General features: G+C 45.2%; 1 protein-coding gene across 1 annotated transcript in view; it reads left to right on the forward strand.

Moving 5' to 3' along the window:
* The window catches only part of TBX21 (T-box transcription factor 21), a 111805-nt gene extending 98699 nt beyond the window's left edge, over positions 1 to 13106 (forward strand). The window contains exons 5-6 of the mRNA XM_069237505.1: positions 10729 to 10790; positions 11877 to 13106. Of these exons, the coding sequence (XP_069093606.1) occupies positions 10729 to 10790; positions 11877 to 12588 (774 nt within the window). The 3' untranslated portion in view covers positions 12589 to 13106. The remainder of the gene's footprint in view (positions 1 to 10728; positions 10791 to 11876) is intronic.
* Positions 13107 to 22042: the final 8936 nt, after the last annotated feature.

A 22042-nucleotide genomic window follows, 5' to 3' on the forward strand; every position in this document is an offset into this window, starting at 1 on the left:
TTTACTCTATTTTTTCTCAATTGTGGTGGGATTTTTCTTGTGTTGTGTTTTCACTTTTTTACTGTTTGAAATGTTGCCTAAATACTTTACACATTGCCTCTGAGTTACGCCTGACTGCTTTTGTGTCAAGCTTCCAGAGGTTCAAGCATAGGTTAAAATGGGATTGCTTATGATTTCACCCTGACAGGAATTGTGGTTGTTGCTTGAGTAGGCTTTTGCCCCCCTCCCTCAACCAGTAACCCAATTTCCAAAACAGTGTCTCTACCAGGAAATGGTGTTACCAAAGGTAAGTAACTTGTTCTTCTAACTACATATTCCTCACCTTAAAATAGATACCCAAGAAATAACTACCAGGAAGTAGGTCTACGATCTGGCTCAAACCAGAATATCCTGGATGACTGAGCAGGCAAAATGCACTTCTCGCCAGTTCTGGCTGTCCAAGTAGTAATGCTTCATGACCCTGTGGAGGGAAGCCCACGAAGCAGCTTGACAGATGGCCAGGACAGGTACTTTTTGTGCCAAAGCAGTAGTAGCCGCCTTGGCACTGGTGGAATGAGCCCTCAAGCCCTCAGAAGGCTACTTCTTAGCTAATGCAGAGCAGATCTTAATGAAAGTACAATCCATCGAAAGACTGTCCTCTTCTGCAGAGTACTGCCATTTTCACTCCAATAAATATAGTCCACATGATGATCGTTAGTGTGATCAATGTAGATTGGGAGAACTCTCTTCGGATCCATGCGATGGCGTCTCGCTTCCTCCTTGAAAGGATGAGGGGAGTGAAAGAAAATCAAAAAAGAGGTACATGTCTGAAGAACCAGTTTGTCAGGAAAAAAAACTGATGTACGGAAGGTGAACTCAGAGTTTGAAGCTTGCTGACCCATCTGACCAATGTAATGGCCACCAGAAAGACCATTTTGATAGCCAAGAGCCTCAGAGAAGAGCTGTGTAGGGGCTCAAAGGGGGCACACATGAGAAAAGTGAGGACCAGATTGAGGACCCATTAGGGCATCACATTAGGGGTAGACGGGAACAAGTGTTGCAAACCTTTCAGAAAACAAGTCACAAACAGGTGACTTGGACACGTGTAGTTGATCAGACAGCTGCAGATAAGCTGAAACAGCCAACAAATATTCCTTAGGAGTGCTCAGAGCAGGGCCTTGCCATGCTAAAGACAAAAGAAACAGCAACACCTCCAACAACGGTGCAGAAAGGGGTCCACCCAGCATGAGGAACATCAAACCACAAGCCTATCCCAATGGCAGGCATATACTCTTAGTTGAGGGATGCCTGGCTACCAAGATGACATCACATTCCTCAAGAGGAAGATCACCACTCAGTCTCCATGCATGAAGTTGGAGAGTGTGCAAGTTGAGGTCAAGACCCTACCCTGTTGCTGTGACTGGAGATCCTCCCGAAGGGGCAGCCTGATCAGAGAACTAATGCTCATCCTCAATCCAGAGCCATAAGAATGACTTGCCCACGGTCTGTCCTGATCTTCTTGAGAACTTGGGGCAAGAGTGTTATCGGCAGAAAGGCATTCAGGTGTCACAAATTCCACTCAAGATGAATTGCGTCACAGCAAGAACCACTTTGGAAGACAAACTGATCGAGCCAAGGTTCTCACCATACGAGAAAGAGACCTTGCGCCACCTTGAGATGTAGTTGCCATTTGTGATCTTCAAATCATTGACAGCTGAGTTTGTCTGCCCTGGTGTTAAGTGAGCCTGCCATGACAAGGAAGATGCTCTGGCACTCCTACCAAGTCCAGAGGCAAAGGGCCTTCTGGTGCAAGGCCCACAACCCCAACCTGCCTGTTTATTGCAGTACTGCATGGGGGTGGAATTGTCTGTAAACACCTGAACCAAACTTCCTGTGACAGATGGGTGAAAGGCTTTTAATGTGAATCAAATTACCCTCAGCTCCATGAAGTTGATACGGAGCTGAGATTCCACCAGAGACCAGAGTTCTCTGATCTCCATCTCTCTCAGGTGGCCACCCCAACCCAGAAGTGATGCATCAGTCATGACTGTCAGCTCCAGACGGGGAAGGGAGTCTGCTGCTGGATCAATTGCAGTTCAACATACCACTGCAGATCTTTTTCAGTCCCCTTCAATATCTGAACCAGATAAGAGAGATTTCCCTGATGCTGTGCCCACTGCACCTTCAGGTCCCACTGCATTACAGTGATCATGCTTCACCAACAGGTTGGAGGAGGCCATGAGACCCATCAGCCTCAGGATCATCCTCACCGAAATCCAGGATAGAGGCTGAAATGTGGAAATAATACCCTGAAAATCCTGGACTCGCTGCTGTGGAGGATAGGCGTTGAAACACACTGTGACGAGAATAGTTCTGATGGAAAGGAGCATCGGGGAGCAGGTCATGTGTAACTTCGGATATGGGTGATGACTGCCTGTGGCGAGCCTGCCTTCACCAGTCAGTCATCAAGGTAGGGAAGGCTGGAATCCCAACCTCTGTAGATGGGCTGCTACTATTGCCATCACTTTCATGAACCCCCTGGGACACTGGTAAGGCCGAAGGTGAGCACAGAAAACTGGAAATGCTCATGGCCCACTGTGAACCGCAGGTAATGCCTGTGGGCCGGCAGGACGGGGATGTGGAAATACGCATCCTGCAGGTCCAGTGCTACTATCCATTCTCCAGGGTCCAGCCCAGACAAAACCTGATCAAATATGAGCATCTTGAATTTCTTGTGTTTTAGGGAATAGTTTAGAGGATGCAGATCTAGTATAGGTTGGAGACTTCCTTCCTTTTTGGGCACCAAAACATAGCTGGAATAATAACCATGCCCTACGTTTGTCACAGGCATCCTCTTGATGGGTCCTTTGGCCAAATGAGCTGTACTACCTGATGGTCCTCCATAAGCCGGCCCTGGGGAGGTGGCAAGGTGGAGTTTTCATTAAATGAGAGAACTGGACAGCTCGAAGGGTCTAGCACCTGCATCCTCTTTGTGATCCGCTACCCCACCCACAAAAGGACTGAGCAGTTTGCTGTACTGACAGATATGGTTGATATTGCAGACACCCATATGTGCCACAGCAACGGCCACAGTATGGGTGAAAGGACTACTGTTCGGACCGAGAAGATAAGGAAAGCCAAAGAGATCTGATGGTGACCTGGTTTGCCCAAATGTGCTCAATCTCCATGTCAGATCTGGCACCAAACAGGCAGGGGCCATCAAACAGCATGCTGATGAGATGCCTGGACATCCCCAGAGAACCCAGTGGACTGCAAACAGGCATTGCGATGCAGCGCCACCGTAAAAGCTATGGCTCTTACTAGTGATTCTGTAGTATCCAGATCATACCGGACTGCGAACATTGCTGCATCCAACCACTCACTTAGGCTTGGTTGAGTATAGCCAGCTCCCCTCAGGAAGTATAGGAAGCAGCTGTGCAATGGAGTTCCACAAAGTATTGGAATATTGGGCCAAGAGACATGCGATGGAAGAGAAAATATGCTTCTCAAAAGTGTCCAGCATTTTGGATTCCCAGTCCGGTCAGCTGAAGGGAACGCATTATGGTTAATCTTTGACATTGAGGCCAGCTCAACCAGGCTCTTCGGGTAAGAGTGCTGGGAGAGGAAGGCTGGGTCTAATGGGGGAGGAAGATGGCATTGGGCAATTATGAGATGCTCAGGAGCTCGTGTGCAAGGTCTGGCTCAGGCCCCCAAGAGAACATCAGTGAGGGCTTTATTGAAGGGGAGCAGTTGCACTGGTCCCTTGGTGAGTACTTTCAAGAAGAAGTTGGTCTTGACCTCAACAGTAGGCAGCTGAAGGTCAAAGACCTCTGCCACCCTGCGCATTACTGTAGCGAAAGAGTGACCTTCCACCAACATAGGACCTGGAGGGGAAATCATGTCAGAGTCCGGTGAAGTGTCCAGGTCAATGACATCACCCAGCTCCTCACACCAGTTTTCTGCTGGCTCAGGGTCTTTCTCTGGGGGACCAAACCGTTCCTCCTCATCTTCCTCTTCAGAGTGGTGGGCTAATCTAGAGGTAGTATATCCAGGGCAGATAAGGCCTGGACGGTGCTTGGCGGCACAGATTTGGAGTCAAGAATAACAATGGGCTCATCATTGGTCGGTGCCAGTGCAAAATAGGAGCTGGGGTGGAAGAAGGCACTTCTGAAGGCATTGACTCGGATCCAGACGGCACATTCAGAGGGTTCAGCAGGCGTCAGGGGCAAACCTCCCTGATGGTAATCCAGGAGGGGCACCTCTCAACTCCAAGGGAACCAAAGGTACACCAGAGGGAGTCGGTGGCCCAAAGATGGTATGCATAGCTTCACAGAATTCTTTAAGTTGGGCAGGCTTTTGGGTCATGGCTCTGCCTTAGGCACCAGAGGCAAACCCAGCGTGCATCAGAGACAAGCGTCTGTCGGTGACATTCTCCACACAGCTGAAACCCCATTGTTTTTTTGGGAGACATGTCCCTAGCACACGGAGCAAAGCTCCAAAAGAGACTCAACACAAATTTGAAAAAAGTAGTAAAAAAGTGACAAGGTAGCTCTCTGGATCCGCGCTGTTGGTGGAGAAAGAAAGCAACTGATGTCAGCACACCTTGGTGGCACTTATATTGCCATTGCAGTGTCATTTCCAACGCGGACAACTCTGATGCAAAGCCGATAAGCATTACTTTCATGGCGGTACTGCTCAAAATATTTCCAGATCCAGTCTGATGCCTGGGGAATATTCTATAGAGAGGAATCGAGATTAGAAGCCTCTATCAGAAAAAAGTGTAATAGACTGTACATTTGAGATCACCAGCACACCAACAAATCTTCTCAATTAATTCACCATTGGTCCCTAGGACCACCTATCTGATCACAACCAAACCATTCTCTATCTGGGAATATTCACTGTATAATAACAGGTATTGCCAAAGCCGGCAGTCTGGGTTTAATGTGCTACAGCTGTGAGACATACAGGAGGGAACCAGCAGCAGCAGAGAGGGCTAGAATTCTAAAGTAGTCCCCAAGAAGTTCAGTGTAAACAAAGAAGTGAAGGTGGAAGGTAACACTAAAATAGCCAAGGATTAAGTAAGAGATGACTGACGAAGTCTCTAACCAGGGGCTGAAAGACACTGGTAAAAAAAGCAATTAGTTGAATTGGAACCCAAAGCCCACTCTATGTATACTGCCAGTAACCGGTCTATTAGATAGCTGCACTGACAAACCCCGACCTGAAAGGCCTCAAAACATCAGCTATTTTGCATATCTTCCAGTAAAGTAAGAATTGGAGAACCACAGCAGAGACCAAGGGGAACAAACCCTCACCAGTGCATACACAATAGGACAACTGAACAGGTCAGCTGCGATGAAATATGATAAAACGCACTAACAATGGATGAGCCATCTAATGATCTCACATACTCATACAGAAAGCTGCCAGTCTCCCATTAATCTTAACAAAACCCGAATTAAGTGGCAGAAGAAACCACAGAGAACTTGGACTGATTCTCCCTGCAGAGCCCTCCAGCAAAATCTATGAAAACTGTCCAACTAAAAAAATTAAACACTACCAACCTGCCATAAGTGATGCATGTTAGGGTAAAGTTTTCACCTAACAATTGGTATGGTAAGCACTGTATAGATAACATAACATTACAGGACATAAGGTTAAAAGAAGGCTATGCCACTGGGATCTATAACTAGAGAGCAGTAAAAAAAAAAAAAAAAAATTCTCATTTTTCAAACCTCTACAAAGAAAACAAGCATTTACAATTGCTGCAGTGCTATGGAATCCTAGCTATTACTTTACCTGAATAGTGGATTCTGCACAAGAGGTCAATGAATCGACACAACATAGAAATGAGGGGATGTCATCAATGAGGAATGTAATCATCAACAATAATCAATACAATTAAAGATTTAGAACCTCAAACAATAACCACACCAGTTCATTAAGAAGAATTATAAATTGATTTCCCTAGATTAATGCTAATGTCACGAAGATAACTCTCAAACACAAGTGATAAGCATATAGAATTAATAATAGTTGATTAGAACATCTTATATATCTGAATTTAATCAAAAGAATCAAGCAAATAATCTCCAAAATAATAACACTGATTAGCAATACCAGAATCGGTAATAATGGCAAAGAATACATTAGTACGAACAATCAAAGAGTGTCAATAAATAATCTTGAGCATTTAAAGTTAATGCCCTCACTAACCACGAATTAGCATCAATATGTTGGACTTCATGTAGAAAGAACTAAGTAACACAAATTTAGAAAAATCACTCTACTCGGGTTATTATAAAAGAACATTATTAATATGCAGCAGTTAAATTATAAGTTGCAGCTGGTACCTGCAAAGCCAAAGAGTCACATATAACTTTACAATTCTATACATTACCCAGGCAAAAACAACATGCAGTCTACTTCAGCAAGGGGACACCATCAGATAAGTCTTCAGAGAATCGGGCATAATAACAATTAAGCCCAAACTGCTTGTATGTTTCGAACCATCAGGAACTCTAAAATCTTGAGTCTGCATTCATCTAAATCCAATCTCGAATCTTCTGACTAAAGGAAAATCCTACCCAGGTTGTTATACTAATCTTCAAAAAGATTAGGATTGTTCAGTACATGGGGTGTTTATATTCAGCCAATAATAATTCTAACTGATAACCTAAAATGCAACAACATCACATCAACCAGGACATATTCATAACAGTAACTTTTCCTCTTCGTCTCGTCTGTGGCTCCATTGTTCCATCTCGTCTAAACTTCTCTTCTCAAGAAGAAACTTTCTCACTTACAAAATTCACTTCCATCCTCGAGGAAGAAACCACATATTAGTGACATTTTCAGACAATAGAACATTCAACTTATGTAAGAACTTGGTTAAACATGGCCTTGTAAAACATAATGCAGCAACCCACTAGTGGTAGCTGTGTTCACGTCTATTAATCCATCTAGCACACTTTTGTATAAGCATTGAAAAAAGGGAAAATAACCACAACGTTTTGTTAGAATTTTCTCAGCTAGCAACAAAAAAAATTAACTGTGGCGACCATTTTCCAAATTCACCTGTTTTTGCAGATTAATTCACTGTATAGTTAATATATTGAAACTATTAAAAAAACATGTTAGAAAATACACACTCACACAATGCAATGGGTTTCGCGTTTACTAGAGTTAGAGCTATTAGCCTGGTAAATTCCTGACTGGACTTTTCTTGCCACATAAATTGAAAATGAAAAGTAAAACAGTTGACATAAGCGAGCCGATCCAAAGCGCCATGGCTGCTGTAAGCGCCAAGGAGAGACACAAAAGAAAAAGAAGTTCACTCGCAGTCAATCGTATCGACAAAAGTGCAATTATCCATGTAAAGGGTCGATGGCCAAGGCTGTAACAAAACTGCCCCAAGGAGGGACAAACATAAAGCATTTACCAATGATAACAAAGGATTTTTGAAAGGCAAGCCCATTAACGAGTGATAGTAATGGGCCTGCAGTGGGCGTGGTTAAAAGCCCACAGATAGATTACAACATGTCTCGATCTAAAAAGGTGCAAGAAGCCACACAATATCAGCGGAACAAAGTCAACAGGCTTCACACACTAAAAAGAAAAATAAACGATGTTCAGTGCCCTCTGTGAGCCAAAACGGCATTAACAGAGCTAATGAAAACAGAAAACCAATCAAACCTGCCAGACCAGACACAATAACTAAAAGACATACTCAAAGCAGCACCCAGTCCACAGTCAGCTGTGATAACTCCTTTCAACATGAGACTGAGCCATGAACAAGGCTCGTTCATGGCTGGAAGGGGGTTATAAAGTTATTCTCCCTATAGTTATTGTTCTTCATATTTAAAAATGGAGACTGTTTTACCCCCATAACTTTAAAGGTAACTACGTGAGTTGGAACCTGTGTACATATATCAAAGACAAGCATCCCAGGATAAAATCGGTTTCTTCACCAATCACAGACCACCGCATCACTCGGGCATGCCCAAATACAGCCACTGAGTATAGAAAGGAGATTAGATGCATGCTTTGTAGATTTCAGAAGGTGGTTGACTCAATCTAGCACACGGGATCCGACCCAAAACGTCTCAGAATTGGTGCGGGGGAGGAGGGTATATGACATAACCAAAGCAATGTTTTCACAAACAAAATGCAGCATAAAAATAAACCGCTCAAAGCTGTAAAGGTCCAGACAGGAAGAAGGCTTAGACAAGGAGGCTGCCCTTGCCCAACACTACTTAGGCCGTGCCTGGACCATGCAGCAGGCGCTTTAGAAAATCACCATCCAAGTACCCCTTCTAGGAAGCGCATGATCTGCTCTGAACCCTAAAAACATGGCCTGCAACAAACCACTGGCATCCTCCAAAACTACTGAAACCGATGTCGTCTGCCAATAACCAAAACGAAAATGTATGTTGGTCTAACAGAACGAATCGAAAAAAAAAAAGAGGCAACCAGTTCCTTTTAATGATAAATGGAGAGACTAACAACATTAAGCAGACCTGAAAACGTCACCCAGGCCGTGAAATGGCGCCAAGAGAAGGCAATGTGGGCCAAGCTCGAAAGAATGTGTCCTATAGTGAAGCCCTGGATGGACGAAGGCAATACTCCTGTACAACAATGAATATAGGGTCATGCATACACCAGCAATTACACCTAGTGGTAATCCAGGCCCAAGGAAACAAGCACCTGTTGCCCTACACATACTCACTGAAGAGGTCACAGGTGTGCTTGAACGATGCGTGCCAAGCACACCTAGAACAAAATTGGTGTTGTCTGACATACAAAATCAGTTTTTTGTTGTTTACATACACATTGAGAGAAGTTAACAAGCATTGGCAAAGCCAATAGGTCTTGCATATGCAAGAGCCATTGGCTTTGTCAATGTGCTTTAACCATGTGGTACACCAACGTGACTGCTGTTCAGCATGGCTAAAGCTTAATGTCTCTCACTTTGAAGTCAGTGAAAGAAAAGTAAACACCAAGCTCCATCAGAAGACCTCTGCTTATAAATGCCCAGCAAATGTGACAAGATAGGAACAAACTTTAGAGGCCTGTTTACTGAAAGTGGCACTTGTGGAAAAATACAAGGAGCAATGGTAAACAGGCTAAGCTCCACGGGAGGAACAAAGACATGCTTGACAGTCTAAAACAAATAAAGCTAGCAAATAGTTACAAACTACAAAACCAATGGCAGGAATGCATTCCTACAAAAGCTTTAAAAATGCCCCTGAGAAGTCTTTTGGCAACCAGACTGCCTGGTAGGCGTCAACCTAAAAATGAAAGGTTATGGTAGTAACCCCAATAAACCTCCTGATGGTGGAAGAAATATTCTCCTCACCCGTATAAAAAAAAAGATAGGCTCACTGCCAGAAGAGACTGGAAAAACTCAAAAGTGCCCCTTCTGATCTTTCCAGTGTAAACTGTATAACAAAACATAGTCATGTCCGAGCTCATTCTTTACACCCTATTTGAAATATGTTAGGCTTTTGTTTCCAGCTGTAGGCAAAAGCACCTTTTCCCAACCATCCACAGGCATATCAACCCCGTGTGGATGAAATTATCATGAGAAGTTCTGCATCCATAACAAGTGTGCATTATCACTTTTGACCAGTTTGTCAAAAATAAAATGTATTGTCTTAAAATCTAAATTTTATGCAGCAGAATTGGATTAATTGGCAAAAGAAAAAAAAACATAACTGACGGAACTCTGGAATGACATTTACAATAGCAGTCACTCTGAAACTCATGAGAGCATCTAGGGCACTGATAGCCTTCGAGGATTGTTGGTCTGTTTTGGACACCAAGAATGTTCTACGGCCACTAAAAACATCAGAAGGTATTTATATATTCCATGTTTAATTTAAGAAGGACATTCTAAGATTTAGATTCTGAGGAGTCATTTTGGTATTTGAAATAGGGTTTGGAAAGAACCTTTGTAGATGGATCTCTTGATTAACATGGACATCAGGCAGAGCTTTGGGAAAAAGGGGAAAACAGTATAAAGTAGCCTGGAAAAAAAAAAAAAGAGTGCATCTGCCTAGTTGTTTGGTAGCAATAGCTGCAGCAATAATCACTATCTTTCATAATACGTTTGATTCCATTGGTTCAAAAGGCTTGGTACCCAGTCCCCAATGTGCAAGCAGCCTTGGTTTTTCTCCCATCATTAGGGGGTGGGGTGTGTGTCAACTTTCTCAACTATCCACCTGCATGTTTCAGCCAGACTGGTAGCTGATAGGAAGATCTTTTCACAGAGCCAAAGCTGAGGGAGCGAGCTTTGTAGCCTCATCATAGTCTGGAGTCACATGCTGAGCAGGAATTGCACTCATGCAAAACATGTGCAAATGAAACTGCAAGACTATTGTTACATGTTTCCCCCCTCTAATCTGTTGATGTAAACAATGGTATTAAACCACGTTATGAGTATCAGTGTCATGTGGCATGACCAGTAATACATCACATCTATGGCATTACATGAGCAGTATGACTTCCCATCAGAAGTATGGCGACGGCACAAAAGATATGTATTCACATCGAGGAGGACTCACGGCGCCCGAGATGTCCATGTTACCTCATGTGTTTTAAAGAGGTTTTGACATGCGGTGCTTACTAAAACCCAGTCAATGCTAAGGAGAAACGGAAGAGCGCCCCATGGGATGCCTGTGATCAGAAGGGAGGGTTTTGCTGCTATTGCTAGTCGCTGACACTCTGGTTTTACTCTCTCTGCAGATAACACAATTGAAAATTGACCACAATCCTTTTGCCAAAGGCTTCAGGGACAACTTTGACTCGTAAGTACATGACAGTGATCCTTGAGATCAAATCCTGTCATTTTCCTCCCTTCTAAATATCTCCTCCCTTAATGTGTCTCGCCTCCTCCAAGTCTACCTTGTTTGCCTCTTCTTACTCTCACTCACCCATGTCTCGCCTCTCCACGCCCCTCTCTGCTCCTGTCTCCATCCTCTGCTTCTCATACTTCTTTGCCCACTGAACTCCTCTTTCCATCTACTCCTCCTTGCTCCTTCCTCACCCATCCTCCATGTCCTGTCTACTATACGTTTCTGGTTGTTATTTTGTCCCAGACATCCCCAAGCCCAAGGGGGTGGACATTGAGTGAACTTTAAAGGATCACAATCCCCACACCACAAATGCCAAATTTCTGTATTTGAGTCGTTCCAAGTCACACTGGCTGTACCGCACTGTTTTAAATAATCTACCCAGCAGCCCCGTATGATCTGATGTATGTGACCCCGTTTAATCTCATCCGCTGACACTGGGTGCACAGCACCTGAGGGGGGCAACTTCTTGATATACAGAACCTTTCATGTCATCTTTACGTGCACCTAGGAGCTTTGCTTAGGACCACAGTGGAAATAGAGGTCTTGTACATCATCATTCTTCTACCACTGTGCTCGGGCCCATATATGATTTGACACTTGGCACGTAGGACCCCCCCCATGTTGGAATACTAGGTCCTGCCTGTGTTCTCATTTGGATCATGTAGGACACTTTGTATATGGTGGCCTAGAACATATGCAACCCTCTTGATGTCCAGTATTATAACAAAAGCACAACATCTAGTGTGGCCCTTATGTAAACCCAAAAAGGACCCTACGAGATCTGGACTGCTGTATGGTTTGGAACTGGATGTTTAGCAGCCCATATAGAATGATAACGCACCTTTACACCTCCCCCCCTCCTTATATGCAATGATATTAAGCAAACAGGACCACTGGGAGTATGAACCCCGCACACTCTTCATAGGAACGCCAACTGTGCACAAGGCCTCTCATGTCAGCCGACCCCCACTTGCACGGACACGTGTCCTTCATTCCGTCACCCTCGCCACCTCTCAATACTGCCTTTTTCCCTTGCAGAATGTACTCCATGGCAGAGGGAGACCGCCATACTCCATCCCCACCTGACGCCACTGGTTGCCAGCAGCTTCTCTCTGGAAGCCGCTATTCCCCCTTCCTTCACGACCAGTACCAGCTGCCCCAGACCCGCTTCTATAGTGGGGACCGAGCCAGCCCCCATGGTGCCCAGCAGAAGGACCCACTGGGAACCGCCGCGGCACGCTGGTACCTCAGCGCCCAGCAGGCCCCAACCAGCCACCTGGACTACAGCGCCTATGATGGAGACTACTCAGGGAGCAAGTTTGCCTCTTACGGTGTGAAGCCATTCCCCCTGCAGAGCAGCACCCACCACTCGCTGGGATACTACCAGGACCTGTCTTTCGGGGCCCCCAGTAGCTGGGCTAGTGCACGTGGCTCTGCCCAGTACCAGACCAAACCAGGCCCAGGCATGCTGAGCTGGCTGCGTCATGCGCGGGACGTGCGGCCCTCCAGCAGCGGAGAGGAAAGCGCAAAGGAAGCTGAGGCCCCGACAGTGACGTGGACGGATCCCCGCTTGGTGAAATCTTTGGACAACTCAGACTCTTCAGGCTTATATGAGGCAGCAGAATGCAAGCGCCGGCGGGTATCTCCGTATTCCTCCAGTGCTGATAGCTCCTCACCCAACCACAATGGGGAGCCCTACGAGAAAGATGGTGCAGATGGGGGCTATTACAGCTTCTACAATGGCAATTGAGGGGTGGATTGGAAGGGGTGTACATAATGCTATAGGATGGGGCCTTGTATATACTGCAAGCGACGGAGGGCTTTTATGTTAAACTTTCTGTGATATTAAAAATGACTAAAGCAAATAGTACGTGAAATTCTGAAGCACTTGGATTTTGCATTCCTGTTCTCAAGAACATGAAAAACTAAGAAACAGGGCTGCCTTGGAGCAGGAATTATATTGTGCAGTACAAACTGTTTAGACAAATACATTGTAGCCTATCAACATCGTTGTTGGGCCAAAAATTATTCCAGTGATATCAGAGGGTTAATAATACAGCAAAACGGACCACTATTCTCCCGTCCACTCACCCGAGACAATGGTAAGTTTAGCTATTGGACTAAGAGGTGCCTATAGACACCAATGCTGGGACAGCTGCGTTTCCATTGAGATCTACCTTACCTTCAAAGTTAAATGTTGTGATGTGAACCTTTGCAAATCTGTCAGCAATAAATATTTAAGATGCACCTCACAGTGGCTGTTGAGTGACAAAGTACTCTCGTGCTTGCTTGGTCATTGGTTTTGTCAATATAGTATGTAAGAACTCTCCACGCTTTGATGATGCGGGTGTTAATCCTGTGGTTAGGCAACAGAACAGTAAGGGAAATAGTTGGATTATCCTAGTAAGTGACAGGCCGAGAGGATATCTGTATTCAGAAGTCTTATAGCATATCAACCAAAACCTCTCAATAGTCATGATTCTTCACCTTCATCTGATTAGATTTAAGAGGGCCAGAGTTTTCATATCCCGTATGGCCCCAGATGATAGCTGTGAATAAAAAAATGTCTAGCTGTCGCATCAAGAATTTTAAATTCTATTAAGGACACGGAGGCAAGGATTATGCCAACTCTTTCTTTACTGTAAAAACACAGCAGCCAATCAACACTTAAGATCAAAAACTACATTTCCCATGAACAACTGTAGTCCATACACTGACCAATCCCCTACCGGTCCCTCTGTATATATGTCCTTGCTAATGCAGTCCTTCCTCTTTCTTTGCAATCATAGAACATTTAACAGGAATCTCCAACCATACTGGAACCACCGAGTAGTGCAGAAAGACCTCCAGATGTGTAAATCTACTCCGAAACTTTGTCCAGAACTTCATATTTCAGACGACATTTGACGTCCCTTTATTTATTGTCCGAACCTAAAAGCAAGGAAGCATACTAATATAACATTGTATTTGATAATCATGAAATCCAACGGGTGGGCATTTGAATGTTAACATCCTGACTTAACATAACATCATCATAACATTATGCATATTCATATGATACAACTGGGTGGGATAGTCCTCGCCTCCGTGCCTTAATAGAATTGAAAATTCTTGACGCAACAGCTAGAACATTTTTTATTCTATGGCAGGACCGGAGGCTTCGGATTATGCTAGTTTAAAGCTGATTAACCACTGCTGAACCTACATCGACAATAGGCTTACAATAAAATACCTTAAAAGGTACAATCTGAAGGCTAATCTGCTGCAGCCATGACGTCTTCTAAAAGAGAGCCAATGCAAAAAGCTTTGCTTTGGATGCCATGGCCCCTCTAACAGAATGCGCACCAAATTTAGTAATATTAATCACCGCCTCCCCTAGGATCAACTTAACCCATCTTGCAAAAGAAGCTGAAGACACCGGTTATATGGATTCTGTAATGAGATTAACAACTGACCATGGGTGTCTCTACGAAACTCTGGTCGCAGCCTCGTAAGCTTTTAAACATTGTACTACACATAAATTTGCATTATAAGGAAACGCTGGGTAAGAAATTCAACGCAAAGCTGTTTTGGTACGTCTGGAAATTGAAAAAGACTCCTGAAGGAGTACATACTCCACCTGATAAATCCAGAGCTCTGACATACGCCTGCAGGACACTAGATATAAAAGAAGGGTTAGCTTTGTTGAAAACTGTTTGAGACAAGTCCTCATTTCAAGGAAACACCTGTAAGAAGAACAAAAATCACATCTTCATCCCATAAATCTGAATATCTGGGTTGAGGGGTATTCACCATCCTTATACCTCTAAGAAGCTTGCAAACCAAAGGGTGTTCCCCCACCGGTTTACCCTCCAAATGCAAATTACCCGCAGAAATCGCATATCTGAAATTATTAGTAGTTCTGTATGCCAATTCCTGCAACGCCAGCTCAGAAAGAAAATTAACAATCATGTTAGTGGTTGTCCCCAAGGGATCAACACATCGCTCTCCACACCAACCAGCCCATCTCTTCCATGCAGACTCATATCGCTTATTAGTGGAAGGGGCCCAGTATTGGGATAAGAAGAACATAGCTTCTTCCAAAACTCCAGGCATTTGCCAACATCACCTGAAAGTCTCCAAGCCATGAGGGACAAGTGTCCGGCTATTACTAATGGAGGAGGAAGGCCCGCCGGATCTAAGAGTAGCAACGGATGAGACTGGATCCGAACCGGAAGGGCACATGTTAAGGACATTGCCACTGGGAACCATGACCAGTTCCGTCGACCTCCTCAGTACCTGAGAGAGTACTCTCTGAATCAAGGCGAAAGGGGGAAAGGCATAAAGAAGACCGTCTGGCCATGCCTGTAGAAATGCATCCGATCCCAGCAGCTAGAGGATCCGGTCTCCAGCTGTAAAGCAGCAGATGTTGTGAGTCCAGGCAAAATGCAAAGAGGTCAATTAGACAAGGACCCCACCGCTGATTGAGACTGAGAAATACTTTGCGATCCAGCATCCAATCGCTGGCATACCTCAGAAATTGAGAGTTCCAATCTGCTAACGTATTGGAACCTCCCGGGAGACATTCTGCTCTCACTTCTATGTGTTGTGGAAGGCAGAATTTCCCAAACTCCTTGGCAATTTCTGCTAGTACATGGTACCTGGTGCCCCCTAGTCAATTGATATAACGGACCACAGAAACATGCATATGACACAGAATGCAACAGGTTGCTTTGCCGGCCTACAAAGACTGAATTGCAAAGGCCCCCACTAAAAGTTCCAGGCAATTGATATGGAGGCTCAGCTCCTCCGTTGACCAGCGACCCCCGGTCTCCACTGATCCGCAACATGCACCCCAACCCCACCGGATGGCATCTGATTCTATCACCAACACCTGTGAGGACATAAATACGGCCTTGCCATTCCACGCATCCATATGGTTCAACCTCCATGTTATCTCCGCTTTAGATTCGTTCGATAACTGAATCTGGTCTGAGTATGCTAGACCTCTGCGAAGGGGCAAGATCTTGAGACGCTAAAGGACCCAGTAATGCAAGGGACCCAGCCAAATTGCTTGAATTGAGGATGTGAGCAGTCCGATTAGGCGAACCTATGTCCTCAAAGATGTAGTCGGAGAGACAAGGGCTCTCCTCAACTCATTCTTGATTGCTCTCCGCTTGGAGAAGGGAAGACTTAACTGAGCTAGAACTGAATCCACTCGGAAACCTAACAATTCTAAAGAGTGAAATGGTACAGGCTGGATTTTTCTGAGTTGATCAGGAACCCCCAGTCCTGAAGGAGTTGGACAGTCCAAGACAATTGTAACTGAACAACGTCTTCGCTTTGCGCCATAATTAGAGCATTGTCTAAATAAATGATTAGGCGTACCCCTTTTTCTCTGAGGGCCTGCACCACCGGGCGTAAACGTTTGGTAACACATCAAGGGACTGATGAGAGGCCGAATGGGAGGACGGTAAACTCGAACCATTGGTCTCGCCAGCGAAAGTGGAGAATCTCACGGTGCGGAGCGTAAATGGGGACTGTTAGATAAGCGTCCTAATCAATTGCCCTCTTGTAAGAGATCTCTTAACAGATGGATACCTTCCATCTTGAAGTGACGATACACTATCCAAGAGCTGAAAGATTTGAGGTTGAGAACCAGACAGGAGCCACCACCTTTCTTTTGAACCAAGAAAATCGTGCTGACAATGTCCCCGGGATGAGGAGTCCTTTTGACAATTGCTTGTTTGTGGAACAAAGAAGTGATTTTTTTGTCTATAAAACCGCTTTCTGGTTGGGAAAAATGCATGGGGCGAGGAGGAGCTATCTGATGAGGGGTGGAGTAGAACTCCATCCAGCCTGTAGCCCCGAACTGTCTGAAGGACCCATGGGTCCTGAAAGATACCTTCCCATGCTGCGACATGCCAATGTATCCTCCCCCCTAGAATTACTTATGAAAATGGGATCACTCTCACCTGTTGGGGCGGCACCTGCCGCGTTGGAGCAACTTCGGTTGCCACCTCTATAAGTTCGTCCACGACCTCTCCAGTATCTGGAGGGGTTGAAGGTTGATGAGGATTGATAGCAGCCTTGGAGATAACCACTATAGGCCTGGAGTGTTCCATGGCCTGGCGCTCAACCTCTATAGCTTCCAGAACTGACAAAAGGCCTCCACTGAACATTTTCTCCATGGACCTTTGCCCTTTATCCTAGGCTGAAAATGTGGGGCCATATTTCCCCAAATCGTAAACAAAATGTTCGCCAAATAGAAACCATTCGCCAAAGAGCCAGCCTCCACCGATTCCAATTCCGCCAACTTTGGTTCAATGCACACGAGGAAAGATTTTCGCCGTTATGAGGACATTGCGCAGTTGGCATTGCTTAAAATGCAAATGGCTCTCTGAGCCCATTCCAGAACCGTCTCAGGGTCTAAAGGAGAGTGGGACTCTTTCGCCTGAACCGCCAATTCAAGAGTTTTCGTAAGTGGTCCTGTGATGTCAAGAATCTAGCCTTGGCACCCCTTCCAAGCTCTGTCAAGGTCCTTCTTAGGGACCTTTGCAAATTTCTTTAAGAACGTGGCCATACTAGGATCCAACTCAGGGGTGTCGGCCACTTTCCTAGAAGAGCAGGCCGGGGGCACTCGGAGTGCAGAGTACTGCGTATGTGCTTATCAAAACCCTTACACAATCTGTCTTGCACGTAGTGGGCAACTTCTGGACTGGGAACCCATTCCGTAGAACGGGGATCAATAATAATATCTAGATCAAAGCATAGATTTTTTTTAATGCTTGAGACTCTTCTGTGTGGTGTGTTTTCTTCTTGCGTTTAGCTGGTTTGGGGACTGCACACTCTTTATTGGATTCTGACGAATTTGAAGAGGAAGATTCACGGGCTTGTGATGATGGCAAAGAGAAAGATCCAGAGGAATCTAGGTTAGACTAGTGCCCGTATTCATGGTCTTTGAGTACAAAAGCCGCCACGCGTGCCAATATTTCAGCAGACGAAGCATGACCCACAGAGATTCTCTGGGCTACACCTACATCTGGTCATCTCTGATTTCCTTCTCCGAGTGGGTCTCCCCAAGAGTTCACGCTGCCCAAATCGCATAAGGGGCTGAGTAAACGGCTTCAAAGCCTTTATGAGAGCCTGATTCACTGAATCTTGGACGTGGTGTCCCAGGGCCTCAAATAATCTTCCCTCCATTTGTTGTTCTATAGGCACTTCAGCTGTGTCCTGGTAGTAGTCGTCCTCATCCGCGTAGTACGCCATAGCTGAATTAGACAGAGGAATGAAGGAGTTTAATGGGGGATATGCCAAGCAGGTAATTAAATCCTGATAAGATATCTGGTAGTCAAAAGAAAGAACCAGTAGCCAGCTAAACAATTGGAAGTGGAGGGAGCACCTGCTAATCCCCTAGGCTAAGCCTGAATGGTTTTGTGCCCCGTCGGGCGTTTTGGAGGCTTCAAATTGCGCTCTACACGCTATTGCGGATCGATCCAACACTGTCTGATGCTCACATCTGTAAAAATAGAGGATGGACTACGTCCTACTGTCTCCCCATGGTCAGGCAAGACCAACAAAGGGTTAAAAACCCTTAACGTTTATTTGCCCCGTTGGGCGTTCTGAAAGGGCGGCGCAGCACTAAAGGTTAAGCGGAGCAAGAAAGAAAAGAACGCGGAGTGCCAACCGGCACCACGCATGCAGTCTGTCCTACAATAAAAGGACAAAGGCCTCTAACGAGCGCTTTGGTCAGGCCAGCTCCCACTCCACGCTGACAAATTAGTGAAATACAAATACTAGGCAATCACCACAAAAAACAGTAGGGAAGTGAAGTGTCTACTTCGCTTGAGTAGCAAAGCAAGAGGAATGACTGCGTTAGCAGGGACATATATACAGAGGGACTAATAGGAGATTGGTCAGTGTATGGACTACATTTGTTCATGGGAGATGTGGTTTTTGATCTTGTTAAGTGTTGATTGGCTGCTGTGTTTTTTACAGTAAAGAAAGAGCATGATCCGAAGCCTCTGATCCTGCACATATAAATCCAGAAAAAAAAACTTAAGCTACAGAGAGTACCACTCACTCAACTTAGACACTGCAGTACGACAGACAACCTCAACATCCACTGTGGTCAACGGGCAGAAAAGAGCTGAATTATGCACAAGTAGAACATGCAACCTTCCCAGCCAGTGGCAACTGTATTCATAAAGAGAGGATGATGAGAAGTTTGAGCAAGGAATAAGAGCCAAGGATCACAAGATGAAGAGGGGGGTGCTACCCACCAGGCACAAGACTCTAGCAAGCATCTTTCTAAGCAAGGCTTGAACTAAATGAGCCTTAATTTGGGGCCAATGCCCAGCACACAATACTTACAAAAACGGTGATGAAAAGTCTAGGTAAGAATCCTTCAGAAAACGTCCAGTGGACGTGTCAATGAAATAACACGAAGGCTGCCATGTCACATGTGCACGAACGCCCCTATGACAGAAGACCTTTAAATAAGCCAGTGGTGCTGGAACAATTTTCAGAATGGGGATGCTGCCATTAATGTTACATCACTGAACTCATACAGACTGAAAACCTCAAACATCAACACAAAGAGCAAGTGTATCAAATGATCCATGCCCATTCAGGAAGACAATGGGAAGGGTGTAGTATGTAGCTGGTGGTACCTTTTGGAGCACACTGTTGTAAACATATTACTAAAGCATGGTGTGGTAGCACATTGTCATTTGCAGGAAGCACATTGTCCATTAAAATGACCCTTAAGTTTGAACAGACAGTTTTATTTTACAAACCTATATGGCATACAAACTATAATTCAGCAAATATTTGTCATTTGTGCATTACCAAGTAAAGTGTCTTGATTTATTTTCATTTTATTAAAACCTTTCTTTCCACAACACTTCAGAATTACAAAAAAAACCTTAATTTATGCTTTCCTTACTGCTGATATATTTTGAAATATTTGTACAGTTTGTTTATAGGTATTTAAATTTTGTTGTGTGTTGAAAAAAAAATGACATCCTGCAACCTTTCCTTTCACATCTGCAAGACAGCCACATGTACAAGTTACTTACCTTCGGTAGAGACATATTCTAGTTGCAGATTCCTTACCTTAGAATTTCCCTGAGGCGTCAGACTGGATCTGGCGATTTTTCTGCGAGCAATACCCTTGCGTGTCGGTTGGTGGCGTTGGTCGATTCCGCAGGCCTCTTAGTCACCGTGATGGCATCGGGAGTAGTATATAGACGCCGCCTTCGCGCAGTAAACGTCAGTTTCTTTAATGACTTTCCGCGCCAAAGCGCAGAGCCACTAAGAACACTGAGATTGGTGCGCCAGAGCTAAGGACTTGAAAGGGGAATCCTTGTCCCTAGAAATCAGTCCGCAAGCTGGGAGGATGGGTGGGCGGTAAGGAATCTGCACTAGACTTTGTTTCTACCACATATTTTGTTACCGAAGGTAAGTAACTTGTACATCTGATAGAGACTTCTAGTTGCAGATTCCTAACCTTATAATAGATACCCAAGCAATGCCACCCTCGGTGGTGGGCTGCGAACCAAGATCATACTAGGAAGTCCTGCAGGACCGAACGACCAAAGAAGCCGTCCCGACAGACCTGAGTGTCCAGGCAGTAATGTTTAGCAAACATGTGCAGGTACCCCCCACGCAGCTGCCTGGCAGATACCCAGGACAGGAACTCCGCATGCTAACACAGTGGAAGCAGCAGGTGCTCTGGCGAAATGCGCACGAAAGCCCTCAGGGGGTTGCTTTTTGGCCAATGCATAGCACATTTTGATACAAAGAAGCACCCATCAAGATATGGTACGCTTTTGCACTGCCTTCCCTTTTTTCGCACCCACACACCAGACAAAGTTGATCGTCCACCTGGAAATCTTTATTACAATTAAGAACACCAACACTCTTTTTGGGTCCAGATGGTGGAGTCTCTCCTCCTTATGGAAAGGATGTGGGGGTGCGTAGAAAGTAGGCAGGGTGTTGGACTGTCCTACATGAAAAGGCATAACCACCTTAGGAAGGAAGACTTAGTGCGCAACACCAGTTTGTCAGGGTGCACAGACAAGTATGGAGGTTTAGATGAAAGGGCTCGAAGCTCACTCACCCTGCGAGCAGAGGTGATTGCAACAAGAAAGAACGTTTTGAAGGCTAGGAGCCAAAATGGACAATTATGCACTGGCTCAAAGGGAGTACACATCAAATAAGTAAGGACAAGATTGAGGTCCCACTGAAGCATGATAAATGGAGAGGGAGGAAATAAATGGGTGAGTCCTTTTAGGAATCTACTCACAATAGGAGATTTAAAAAGTGAGGGCTGATCAGGTAACCTACGGAAGGCCGAAATGGCACATAAATACCCTTTAAGGGTTCCCAAAGCAGAGCCCTGCTGGACCAAAGAAAAAATGAACAGAAGAACCTCGGCTAGAGGGGCAGAGAGGGGATCAACAAATTTGTTGGTACACCATGCCACAAATTTATTCCAATGACAGGCATATATAGTTTTGATTGAGGGATGCCTGGCTTCCAAGATAACATCACAGACTTCGTGTGGAAGATCAAAAGTCATCAACTGTCCCCGCTCAATCTCGACGCATGAAGGCGGAGGTTGGACAGGTTCGGGTGAAGAACCGTCCCCTGTTGCTGCGACAGAAGATCCGCCCGAAGAGGCAGTCTGAGTGTAGGATCAATGGACATGCTCAGTAGCTCTGGATACCAGACTCTCCATGCCCAGTCCGAAGCCACCAAGATGACTTGGGCCCGGTCGTTCCTGATCTTCTTGAGAACTCTGGGCAGAAGTGGTATAGGCGGAAACGAGACCGGAGTTTCACTCGAAACTAAAACCGTCTCCGAGCGAGTGCCGCCTTGGAAAGTCTAACGTGCAAAACAGCCGACATTGTGAGTTCTCTGCAGAGGCGAACAGATCTAACCAAGGCTCTTCCCACTGCTGAAAGAGACCTTGCGCCACTTCCGGATGGAGACGCCATTCGTGATCGGCTGTGGATCGATGGCTGAGTTAGTTCGCTCAGATGTTGAACCATCAGGGCAATGTCCTGATGTTCCAGCCATGTTCAGAGGCATAGAGCCTCCTGACAGAGGGTCCAGGACCCTTTTCCACCCTGTTTGTTGCAGTACCACATGGCAGTAGTATTGTCCATGAACACCTGCACTACTTTACCTTTGAGAGAGGGAAGAAATGCCTTAAACGC

Source organism: Pleurodeles waltl, chromosome 6 (assembly GCF_031143425.1).
Source record: "Pleurodeles waltl isolate 20211129_DDA chromosome 6, aPleWal1.hap1.20221129, whole genome shotgun sequence".
Classification (NCBI taxonomy): Eukaryota; Metazoa; Chordata; class Amphibia; order Caudata; family Salamandridae; genus Pleurodeles; species Pleurodeles waltl.